Source organism: Ixodes scapularis, unplaced genomic scaffold (genome assembly GCF_016920785.2).
Source record: "Ixodes scapularis isolate PalLabHiFi unplaced genomic scaffold, ASM1692078v2 PGA_scaffold11__112_contigs__length_91849675, whole genome shotgun sequence".
NCBI classification, from domain to species: Eukaryota; Metazoa; Arthropoda; class Arachnida; order Ixodida; family Ixodidae; genus Ixodes; species Ixodes scapularis.
The window spans coordinates 7,456,408-7,467,820 of NW_024609837.1; the positions used below are offsets into that span (position 1 = coordinate 7,456,408).

An 11,413-nucleotide genomic window follows, 5' to 3' on the forward strand; every position below is an offset into this window, starting at 1 on the left:
CAGGAATGGGACATGCGGTGCACAGCAGCATCATCTGTTGTATCACGAAAAGAAGGGGCATGTTAGATAACTTGTCGCTCGGACGGTTGCCGTACCCACTGACGAAAGCTGCTTCGGGCCGTGCTCTTGTACCCTTCTGGCCTTGAGTCATGGTTGCTGCTTGATGTCCGTGCAATACGCCGATGCTGACGTGCGGTAGCAACGTTTGCGCTTGGTTTGGCCTTGCAAGTCTTGGAACGATGGTTGCCGCCCCCAACGCAGGAATGGGACATGCGGTGCACAGCAGCATCATCTGTTGTATCACGAAAAGAAGGGGCATGTTAGATAACTTGTCGCTCGGACGGTTGCCGTGCCCACTCAGCATCATCTTGAGTCCAGGCGCAGCTCCGACACTATAGAGCTGATAAGACCAATCAGACAGCCTCAAATGCGCACAATTATGGTGTTTGTCGTGTTTTGTTTCTATTATCGCTGAACAAATCATGAACAGAAAGGTTTTGACGCAACTTCACAATATTGAAAAAAATATATTTTACCGGAAAGTGTTTTCCAGTAAAATATTTTTTACTGGATTATGGGACTCTTTTCACTTTCAGTAATGCCAGAATTTACCGGAAGTTATTGGATATGCCTGTATTCACGCCGGGAATTACCGGTAGTCACCGGATTTGCCCGGATTCACCAGACTTCGCTGGAAGTTACTGTCTTTTTTTTTTTTTGTTGTTTATCGGAGGACACCGGAAGGCACTCCAGAAGGAGCCTGTGAACCCTGGGTGGTGTATGTTTACCAGATGCTGAAGGATTCGGAAACCAATAAATCTCGACGTCAACATCTAATAAAAAAACGCTACATGTTGTTGAAAGTCGAAAGATGTCCGTCCTTGTCCCTCTTTTTGTTTACTCTTTCTGTAACAAGTTATCAAAACCAGCGCGTTCACGTTCAACTATATTAATATAGACTTAGAAGTTCCACAAAGCTTTTAGTACCAGTATGATAACACAATTTTTTTTTTTTTTGGGGGGGGGGTTGTTTGAAGAAAGAAACAAGCACTTCCCAAGGTTAGGTGAAAGTGTTCTATCGGCTTGTATTTGCCAGCAATATTAATCAAAATGTATTCACCAGCAGAACTGGCCCAGAAACCAAGCATAAGATTGCACATTAAAAGTACCGCTATTGGCTTTCAAAAGTAGACATGATATAATCAATAGATCATTTAAAAAAAATACATGTGCCAGAACAACTTCACCACAAACCTAGGAGAACATTGCACAATAAAGTGACTCCCACAGGTCTTCTATGATAGGCATGACATAATAAACAAATTAAAAATGACACCTGCCAGAGTAACTGGCTCACAGACACTGAAACACATTGCACATTAAAAGTGACTGCCAGTGGCTTCCTGGGGTATGCATAACATAATGAATAAAATAGATTAAAAAGAGCATCCACCAGCACAACCGGCACACAAACACAGAAAGAAATTGCGCATTAAAAATGACTGCCACTGCCTTTCTGATGTGGGCACGACATAATAAAAAATAGATTGAAAATAATGGAATCCACCTACACCAGCGGCTCACAAGCACTAACATACTTAGCACATTGAAAGTGGCTGCAACTTGCTTTCGAAGTTGGGCCCCGCACGAGAGGTCTCGTACCTGCTCTGCCGCAAACACTATTGCTTGTCACCTATAGCATGCTGCCGGCGATCGCTGCGCACTTTTCTGGATATTCAAAAGAGTTCGCTGCGCGCTCTATTTGCAGATTTGCAACTTTGTCACAGTTGCCCTGTCTAGAACGGTTATCCCCTTTACGGTTCGCCAGCCGGAACCTCTGCAACGACTGCGAGAAACATTCGTTTGTTAAGGCAGGTCAGCCCGAGCGGTTGGAGCGTGTGCCCAAGTCGGGGTAAACGCAGCGAGCTGAGTCGGACACACAACTTTTCAAACAAAGAGTATCAAAGACCGACGTACACTTCGCGCTTTGCACTTTTCCCGCCTCCTCCTTTATTACACCCTCTCCACTTTTTACCTTGCCCCAGCTTGGCTCCCCTCGCGGCTTAGGAGAGGGGAGTGCTAAGGGGATTATCTTCGCTGCAGGAAACCGAGGTTGTACGTCGGCCTTTAAGAAAGAAATCGAGATTTGGCGAATAAGCAACGATCGCACAACAACAAAGCCAAGGTTCCAACGGAGAGCTACACAGTTAGCAAATCCGAACAGACAGCGTGCTACAACATTACTAAGTTTCTAAAAACTTTGGACAATTCAATAAAAGATCAAAACAACGGACGGCAGAACAAATAGGACAAATCGTGAGTCTGAAAAGTTCAAAGGGCAGGCCTCACTCAAGTTGAAGTCGAAGGGGCATCGTGAAGCTCTCCGCGGTGGTAGTCCAGCAGAAAGACGACGGCTGCGAGTCCGACGATGAAGAAGCCTCATGGTTGTGTTTCCCAGCAACCGCAAACGTCATGTTCAGTTCCCGACCCACAAACTCTGTCCGCCCGCCCTCCGAAAACTGTCCCTCTCTCCCGCGTCGCATTGCCTGCCTCGCCGGTGCCGAGGGCACTACCTTCACCGGAGAACAAAGAACGGGATTTGTCATCTCGTGCGAAGTCGTATCTCGAGGGAGGCCCACGCAGAACGAAAATTGGTGGAGCAGGACAAATATACGAGGAGAAACTCTGTGGGAGCGTCGGTCGTGGCCAGAGCTTGTGACAAACGTCGTCCTGAGATAAAACACTCATGAGAATGCTACTGCGTTGGTGGCCGCCATTACACACTCATTCCCCGGTTCGAGACTGCTCCGCCCGAGCGGTCTCGTACCTACACTGCCCCAGACACTTTTGCCTTTGGCAAATAGTATAGTTGCCGGAGATCGCTGCAAACCTTTCTGGATCTTCAAAGCAGTTCTCTGCGCGCACTCCTGTCCCTCAAGCCAAAGGAGTCTTGAAGGACAGGAGCTTGCAATTTGGACGAGGAAGTGCAAAGTATGTTTAACTAATAGCTAAATGAAACCCCGGAATAAAGCGTTAAAACTGTAATCCTACAATCCTAAATCTAGCAACTTTAGTTTTTTTAATGCCTGATGGTATTGGCCTCGTAGACACAATCAAGTAATATATTACAGATAGAGGGCACATAATAACACCGAACTCTTTTCCAATAACGTGCAACACAACGTGAGACTTCAAAGCGAGACGCACAACGAAGGTTTCTTTGGGCAACAAAGGGACACTTAAATTCATTTTTTTCAAAAATGGCGAAGCACGACAGTTTACATCAACAACAGACATCATCATCAACAGAAAAGAAAACTTGGCATTCTAAAGAAACTCGAAAACATTCACATCAGGACAAAACTTCCTAAGGGTACACAACTATCTTTAGCAAGTTCCGCAACATGCGATCAATTTTATATGCCTCATTTTGCCACAATTACCGAAGAAAGTAATACCATACCTCAATACACTGTAGCCAAACGCATATCCGATAGACTACCTAACTGAAAAATACATAAAAACATTGTGATTGAACAGGAATCTGCCGCCCTCCGAAGTTTTCCACACACATGTAAGAGATGCCAATTCCAAAACACATCTGAACCTTAAAAAAAAAAAAGAAGAAATCCCAGATATCTCACATGATCAACATATTCTAGCCAGGAACATGCGCAATTTAGACGACTTGATTCGTGTAACAAAACAGGCAGTGTAATTACCACGGCCTTCAGTAGATTTCTGAAACAAACCAGCTTCGGTTTCCAACTATTAATTTTAATTAAATTTTGGTCGAACCAGTCCATAATTTTCGGCGCGTCGTGGCTCAATAGTTGAACGGCTTGATCGTATTCAAGATGCATGGAAGCAAATACAGTACCGTCCGCATATTGGAAAATACCACAACCAGGCAATTCCGTCGAAAGGTCTTTTACGTAAAGGGAGCAGAACAGAACCTTGTGGCACGCCAGCTTCTATCGTCGATCGTGCACTTTTATAATTACCAACAGATACGATTTGGGAGTGACTCAAAAATACTAATAATAAAATTTATAAAAGTCCCCCAAAGCAACCAAAGTCCGGCCTTTAGATTGACGTACTTCCACAAAACAGAGTAAGTAATAAGCAAAAATATACATGATTACACTCAGGACAGGCTAATACAAAAATAGTACAAAACACAAAAATTAAAATTACTAAAGAGCAAATTATTCATTGCACATCTTGTTTCAGTAGGCCGTAAATATGTCTACTCAGCGCTTCGATTAAATGAAGGGTTGAATGACGAATTTCCGCTGATCTCTCATAAAGATTTTTTTTTAGAAAAACCAGTTGTTTTATAGAAACACTGCATCAGAAGCCTCTTCGGCTACGCCCCACCTCGGAAACTTCGCATAATAGCCTCTCATGCAACCTGCAACGAATATAGAAAGCGCGAGTGAACGCTCAAGGTCTTCAGCTTGCTCCCTGGACAGAGCTGCGACACTGTAATAAAGTGACTCGATCCAAAAGGGGGTAAAATACTGCACCGTGATCGAATATATAAAAAGAAATGTCTGGTAAGGCAAACATTGACATGGTAATTAAATTTACAAAGGAGCTCACACGAGTCAATAGAACTCTTTGCAACCTTATGTAGACGGGCCACAAAAGATATTTTCCTAGCTGATATTTATAGAACTGACATTTTCCTCGCAACCTCTCCCTGGAGTATGTTCTTTTAGGAGGGGGTTTTAACCTCTCTGACTTGGCTTGGGAGAGCGGAAAAGCCGTGCGCTCGGGAAACTCGCTTTAATGCTATTGTAGAAATGTTTTAACTAACGCAACACGTTACGGAGTGAACGCTATTTACAAACGTCTTACGCTTTAGTACTGTGCAACTTGCCGAATGCCATTGATAATGTTTGTGTGATTCCTGGCATTTCGCACCACAAGAAAATGACAGCGACATTGGATCATTCACGGTTATTGAAATCAAACTTCCAAGGTAGGAGAGCGTTTTATTACGGTAACGGAAACTATGACGACACAAAAGATTAATCGGCGCGTTTCTTTCCGTATTTCTTGGAGCTGGCAGACGATATAAGCATGGATGACCCCTGGAAAATCTTCAAATTCAAAGTTCATGCCCTTCTTGACAAGCACGTTCCATCTGGGGATCAATCTTCTAAATATAAAAACAAAAACAAGCCTTGGGTGACAAAAGAGGCTAGGCAGAAAATAAAAAAGAACCGAATAATATACCTTTGGAATAGAAATCACGGGAGAGCGCCCAACATGGCAAAGTTAGAAAAAAGTAATGCTCGTTTTAGAACAACTTTGCAAGGTGCCAAGGCCAGGTATTACGAAGAGTTCGATTCAAAACTAAAAATGAACCCGGAAGAATTCTGGAAATTGGTCAAAGTTGTGATAAATCTGTTCCTCCCTTACTAATAGATGGACAACTGATCGTAGATCAAAAGGGCAAAGCTATGTGTCTAAACAAGTACTTTGAATCTGTTGTTTCTGAATCTACCAACTCAAGTTAATACCCAAAATGTGCGAACATTCATGGAACATGTGATGGCATCCTTCGAAATTACGTATAATGGGATAGCCCTATTATTTAGAGAACTTTAATGAGGAAAAGTCAACCGGGCCAGATAATATTTCTCCGGGTATATCGAAAAACTGTTCCGCGGAACTGGCAAACTATATGAGTGTCCTTTTTTAAGAGGCGAAAAACTTCCACCCAATTGGAAGATACACGTGCATAAATCCGGATTCAAAAACAGTGTGGAAAATTACAGGTCGATGTCTTTAACGTGCATATGCTGTAAGATTATCAAAGATGATATTGATAGTAACTTGATTTCTCACTTAAATATAGACAATTTTCTTATCCGAGATCAGCACGGATTTCGTTCCGGGACATCCTGCAGCACTATACACGTTGATGTTTTTCGCTTCCCTGCTGAAGCTATTGATATTGGAACGATGTTAGCTCCTTGTTTGTAGATGTTGGAAAAGCACTTAGTCTTGTGAACAACAAATTATTATTTTGCAAACTAAGGCTACTCTCTATTGACAATAATTTATTAGCTTGGCTCAAGGACTACCTGAGCGAGCGAAAGCTATGTGTGGTACTAAATGGTGAGACATTCGAATATGTAGGTATCTGTTCTGGTGTTCCCAAGGTTCTGTCTTGGTTCTTCTGCTCTTCCTGGTATATATCAATGATATCGCCAATGGAATTCCATCACATATAAGACTATTTGCAGGTGACTTCATTGTTTATAGTGTAGTTAATGATGTGATTAATATCCATCTTTTGGACAATATTTCTGAATGGTGCTGCAGTTGGAGGGTAAATCTAAACGTTAAGTGTGTGCACGTGAAATTTACTAAACAAAACGTTGTCCAATTTGATCTAACTATATAGTAAATAATTAAATAATTAAAACCGAATCAAATCTAAAGTACTTGGGTGTTATGCTGTCGAATGACTTAACGTGGAGAGCGCACGTAGATATGATAGCCCTAAAGGCAGCACGTACACTTAATTTTATAAGACAAGATTTCCGACAAAGAGCAACCAAAATTAAGGAAATTTTGTACCTTTCTTTTATTCGCCCATGTATGGAGTACGCTTCAATTGTCTGGGACCCCCACTACAATAGTCTAATACCGTGGTTCTCAACCACTGATGTCTCGCGGACGCCCTATGGAGTGGCGGAGATGATGAAGGACCCCGCTTGTGATGAGGGGAAGGGAAAGGTATAGCTTAATTATAAGAATGATTTAATAAGTGTATATAACTAAGGGCTGGTGTGAAGTAGACTTCTCTCATTGACATACATACGAGAAAACTCACCCGAAAATTAGAACGTTTCTTCTCAATCGGGTAAAACCTTTAGTGCCGGGCTTGACTGACAAGGCAGGGCTTCGCGGACCCTAAAGGATCCGCGAACCCCCATTTGAGAACCACTGGTCTAATAGATAAACTTGAAAAAGCTTAAATCCAGTCTGCTAGGTTTGTTTTGAATACTTATCAACTTAGAGCGACCGTCACCAGTGTGACGGGAACCCTAAATTTGGAATCACTTAGCGAACGAAGAGAATCTTTTAGCTTAACATTTCTTGATAATATATATCACAATCGCCTCCTAATCAGCAGGGACGCATTTCTGCATGATCGTTTTTATGTATCGGGAAAAGCAGACATCTCAAGAAAAATCTGACCCTACTCTTGTTAACGAGAAAAGAGTCAAAGTACAGGCTAGCTGGTGGAAGTCAACCATTTCGTCGTTTACCCTGAGACTGGGTTTTTTGTTTTTTTTTGAAGAGCACAAGTAACAGAAAAAACAGACAGGTCTCAAACTCAGCTACAAGTTTTTTTCAACAACTTCCTCTTATATAGTTCGTTCTCGTCGTCATCAACCAATCACATACGACTTGTCCTCTTCACCGTGACTTTACAGGTTCCACTCTATCACAAAAGAAGCGGACACTCCCAACGTTTCCAAGTGAAAAGGTTCTAGCAGAAGATATGCCTCACAAAGACTTCAAGCAACTCTTTTGTGTCCTCACAATAAACAGGACAACAGCCCACAACAACATCCTACTCAAAACTGGTCACCTCCAAAATTATAGAAAACAGACAATACACACCAATACACACCACAGACAATACACACCAAAGAAGCCTTTCAGGATGACTAAAGAAACACTTAAAACTGTAAAAATTGCTTGCAGCGGTTCCCTATTTGCATGGAAGGTTGACTAATGCAATTTCCCAACGATCTAATCCTAATTGTTTCTCTTACCACCCTTTTAACATCGTTGCTTTCCTTAACATCTACATCCGTTCCAGACAAATCCGTTGTGCAGTTTCTACACTCCTCCAGATGCTTAGCCAACACCGAATTTGCTGCATTATTTTTAACATTCCTTTTGTGTTCTGTTAAACGATCGTTCAAACACCGAGAGGTTTGGCCTACATACTTAGGTTGACTAATTGCATTAGTCAACCTTCCATGCAAATAGGGAACCGCTGCAAGCAATTTTTACAGTTTTAAGTGTTTTTTTTTACTCATCCTGAAAGGATTCTTTGGTGTGTATTGTCTGTGGTGTGTATTGGTGTGTATTGTCTGTTTTCTATAATTTTGGAGGTGACCAGTTTTGAGTAGGATGTTGTTGTGGGCTGTTGTCCTGTTTATTGTGAGGACACAAAAGAGTTGCTTGAACTCTTTGTGAGGCATATCTTCTGCTAGAACCTTTTCACTTGGAAACGTTGGGAGTGTCCGCTTCTTTTGTGATAGAGTGGAACCTGTAAAGTCACGGTGCAGAGGACAAGTCGTATGTGATTGCTTGATGACGACGAGAACGAGCTATATAAGAGGCAGTTGTTGAAATAAACTTGTAGCTGAGTTTGAGACCTGTCTGTTTTTTTCTGTTACTTCTGCTCTGCAAAAAAAAAACCCAGTCTCAGGGTAAACGACGAAATGGTCTACTCTTGTTGTACTTATACCTTTTGCCTTCTTTTTTTCTTCCAAAAACAATCGAAGACTGAAACAAATTGGCGAAAGATGTATTTTTGCCTAATTTTGAAAGTGGTAAGTTTGATGGTAATAATGAGTTTTTTCCATGTGTGTTTGTTTTAATGTTGTTAGTATTAATTGAGTTTTTCCTGAAATTTGTTTTAGTTTTTATTTGTGCTATATCATTAAAAATATCCTGTATTAGTTCTGACAACGAGAAAGGTACTGTGCAGAACGTACCCTGCCATAATTCCTAAACGGCGGTGCAGGTGTTATGTAAATAAAAATAAGAAGTTGTAAATACCTGTCATAGCAAATTTAATATCACGGACACAAATGTCAGTCGCGACTTACTAAGGAGTTGAAAAGATGAATCAAGCTAAAAGGAATTCTAAAATTTAAAAACAAGCGTTAAACAACTCGCAATATTCTCAGCGCGCTTAACACAATAACATTGGAATGGGAAGATTTTCAACAAAACTATTTCTGGTTAAAGAAAAAATATAATAAAATTTAAATAAAGAACAAATAAAATTGCGTGGAGCAGCAGCTGGTGCTCCACGCAATTTAGTCATCCCTGATATAGGAACCGGTTAAGTTTTCAAACGTCGGGCTGAACCTTTTTGCGATTTTGGTTGGACTTACTTCTTAAATTTCACAATAACATGACATGACTTTTAAATCTTAAGGCATTATATAAATACAAGCCAAGATCTTTCGCATAAAAGGCGGGCTGCTCCGGCATTTCATTAAGATTTTATATGCAGTCAAAATCAATACGACGTCGGCACAAGGAAAGCACTTGTTTTTCTAGGGCCACGCAACAACTGATTCTGTTTGCGCCACGGAAGCATATATACGTGACACATCGCGTTGTAATATATTCCAGTCATCTGAGTTCAATATTGTCGCGGGTGGAAAAGGCTGGAAAAACAAAAAAAAAACATAAGGGTTGGATCGGCGAACTTGTGCCAGAAACAAAAGACAGAATGAGCGTCAAAACAGCAGAAGCACGTCACGGTGTCGGCGTGACAGCCGGCTGGATCGAGACTGCGAGAGAGAATGCGCCCCGGCCGTCGTCGTGAGAGCCTGAGTGTTGACAAAGTCGCGCTCGGCTCCTTTTTTCTTACAGTCGGTATCTGCAATGTTCTACCAATAAGCGAATTCCTTCTAGACCAATACTGGAAACTTCCGCGGCACGCTGCTGAAAACTATTTGCAGCGTCCCTGGAGTTTCCGCTATCAGACGAACTCCACGGAATCCATTGTCCTTGCCTATCTTTGTACGAGGCAACCAGCGAAAAAGCATCGCGACGCTTTTATTTCGCTTTGATTGTTAAAAACTATTTATATAAGGCATGCGAAACACGGATCTCTCTTTCCATTATTTCTTGAAATACTTAAAGATTTAAAACTCTTAAAAACTTAGCTACGTCCCATTTCTAGTGTTCAGATGAAACAATACGTCGTACTTTTGCTGCTGACATTGCCGTTTTCAAGAATGTCTGCTCATATGTCTCGTCGAAAAGACATTCTGGCTAATCCTGCCGACACCATAGCCAACAGCAACAATAAAATGCAGCAGAAAACCTATCACAATATATTCACTACAACGATGTCAATATGCTTCGTGGAGACGATTCCGCATAAAAGGTCTGAGGTCATTACCGAAATGAATGCACATGTGCACTTAATTGACAAAAAACCTGAGTTGTAAAGAATACCTGCCACTCCTCACACATGCGAAAAAAATGAAGGGATAATACAAGTAAAAAGGAAACATGTTTGCAATAATATAATGCAAACTTCCGTATATGGCTTGCTTCCTTTACGCACGAAAAATGTCAGCACTCGGGGGACGGTCTCGCTGAGGAATCCGACTTTTTAATTTCACTTGTAATGATCGCACACGTACGCTTAATTGACAAAAAACTGAGTTTTAAAGAATACCTGCCACTTCTCGGACATGCAAAAAAATAAAAGGATAGTGGAAGGAAAAAGGAAACTCGTTTGCCATAATACAATGCACACTTCAGTACATGGCTTACTTCCTAGACAAATGTCAGCACTCGGAGAATGGTCTTGCTGAGGAGTGCGTCTTTCTATTTTAACTTATAATTATAGAATGCCGAGATTGCTGATGACAACAAACTTCACGAAGAAGAAAAGAAATCTCAAACACATGGAGTTTGAGAGTTCTTTCTTTCTTCCTGTCGTTTTTCTGTCATGGACACAGTCTCGAGTAATTCTACAATTAGGAACTTACGCCTGCTCACTTGCGCCCCAACGTTTTATTTGTTAGTTCTACTTATTTATGTTTTTTTTTATTTGTTTTTCAGACGTCGTTGCTTTCAGGCGTCCTTTCTTTCCTCTGCCTTTCTGTTTGTCTTTTTTTTTTTCGTCTCTGTTGGCGTGGACCTTATGTTAATCCATCGGGCAGTTTATTTTTATTATTGCTTTGTATTGCATGTGTCCGACTCTTTCTCAGCCACTTCGTTCTTTACAAACATCAGTTTTCTAATGTGTTACGCCGCGGCATTTGTGCCGTCTGCTAACTTTTTTTTTTTTTCCGATAGCTTTCTGTCTTGGTCTGGGACGAAGGCCCTAAACTGCCTCTTCCGTTGTCAGTTGCACTTCATGTTTACGGCTGCAATGTTTGTAAAGATTTTGTATGGTCATTTCTTTTTCACTACACTGTCGCGTCGTGGTTATGTGCTTGTGTGTGGGCACTTCTGCCGCTTGTCGGCTTCCCCTGGGCCGACCCTAATTTTAAAATTCAAGCTTCTTTTTTTTTGTGATCACCTATTGTGAGAAGGCAACATGGCAAGGGTATCACGTTGTACCTCTCGCATGAAAAGTGAGAACATAGTTCTAATGGGTAGCCTTCTTTCCGAT

The 11,413-nt window shown here is 41.5% G+C and overlaps 1 protein-coding gene across 1 annotated transcript in view; it reads right to left on the minus strand.

The window, feature by feature from the left end:
* Window positions 1–319, minus strand: part of LOC120844670 — a 51,363-nt gene extending 51,044 nt beyond the window's left edge. The window contains exons 1-2 of the mRNA XM_040216587.1: window positions 260–319; window positions 104–123 (exon numbers count right to left, since the gene is read on the minus strand). Of these exons, the coding sequence (XP_040072521.1) occupies window positions 104–123; window positions 260–319 (80 nt within the window). The remainder of the gene's footprint in view (window positions 1–103; window positions 124–259) is intronic.
* Window positions 320–11,413: the final 11,094 nt, after the last annotated feature.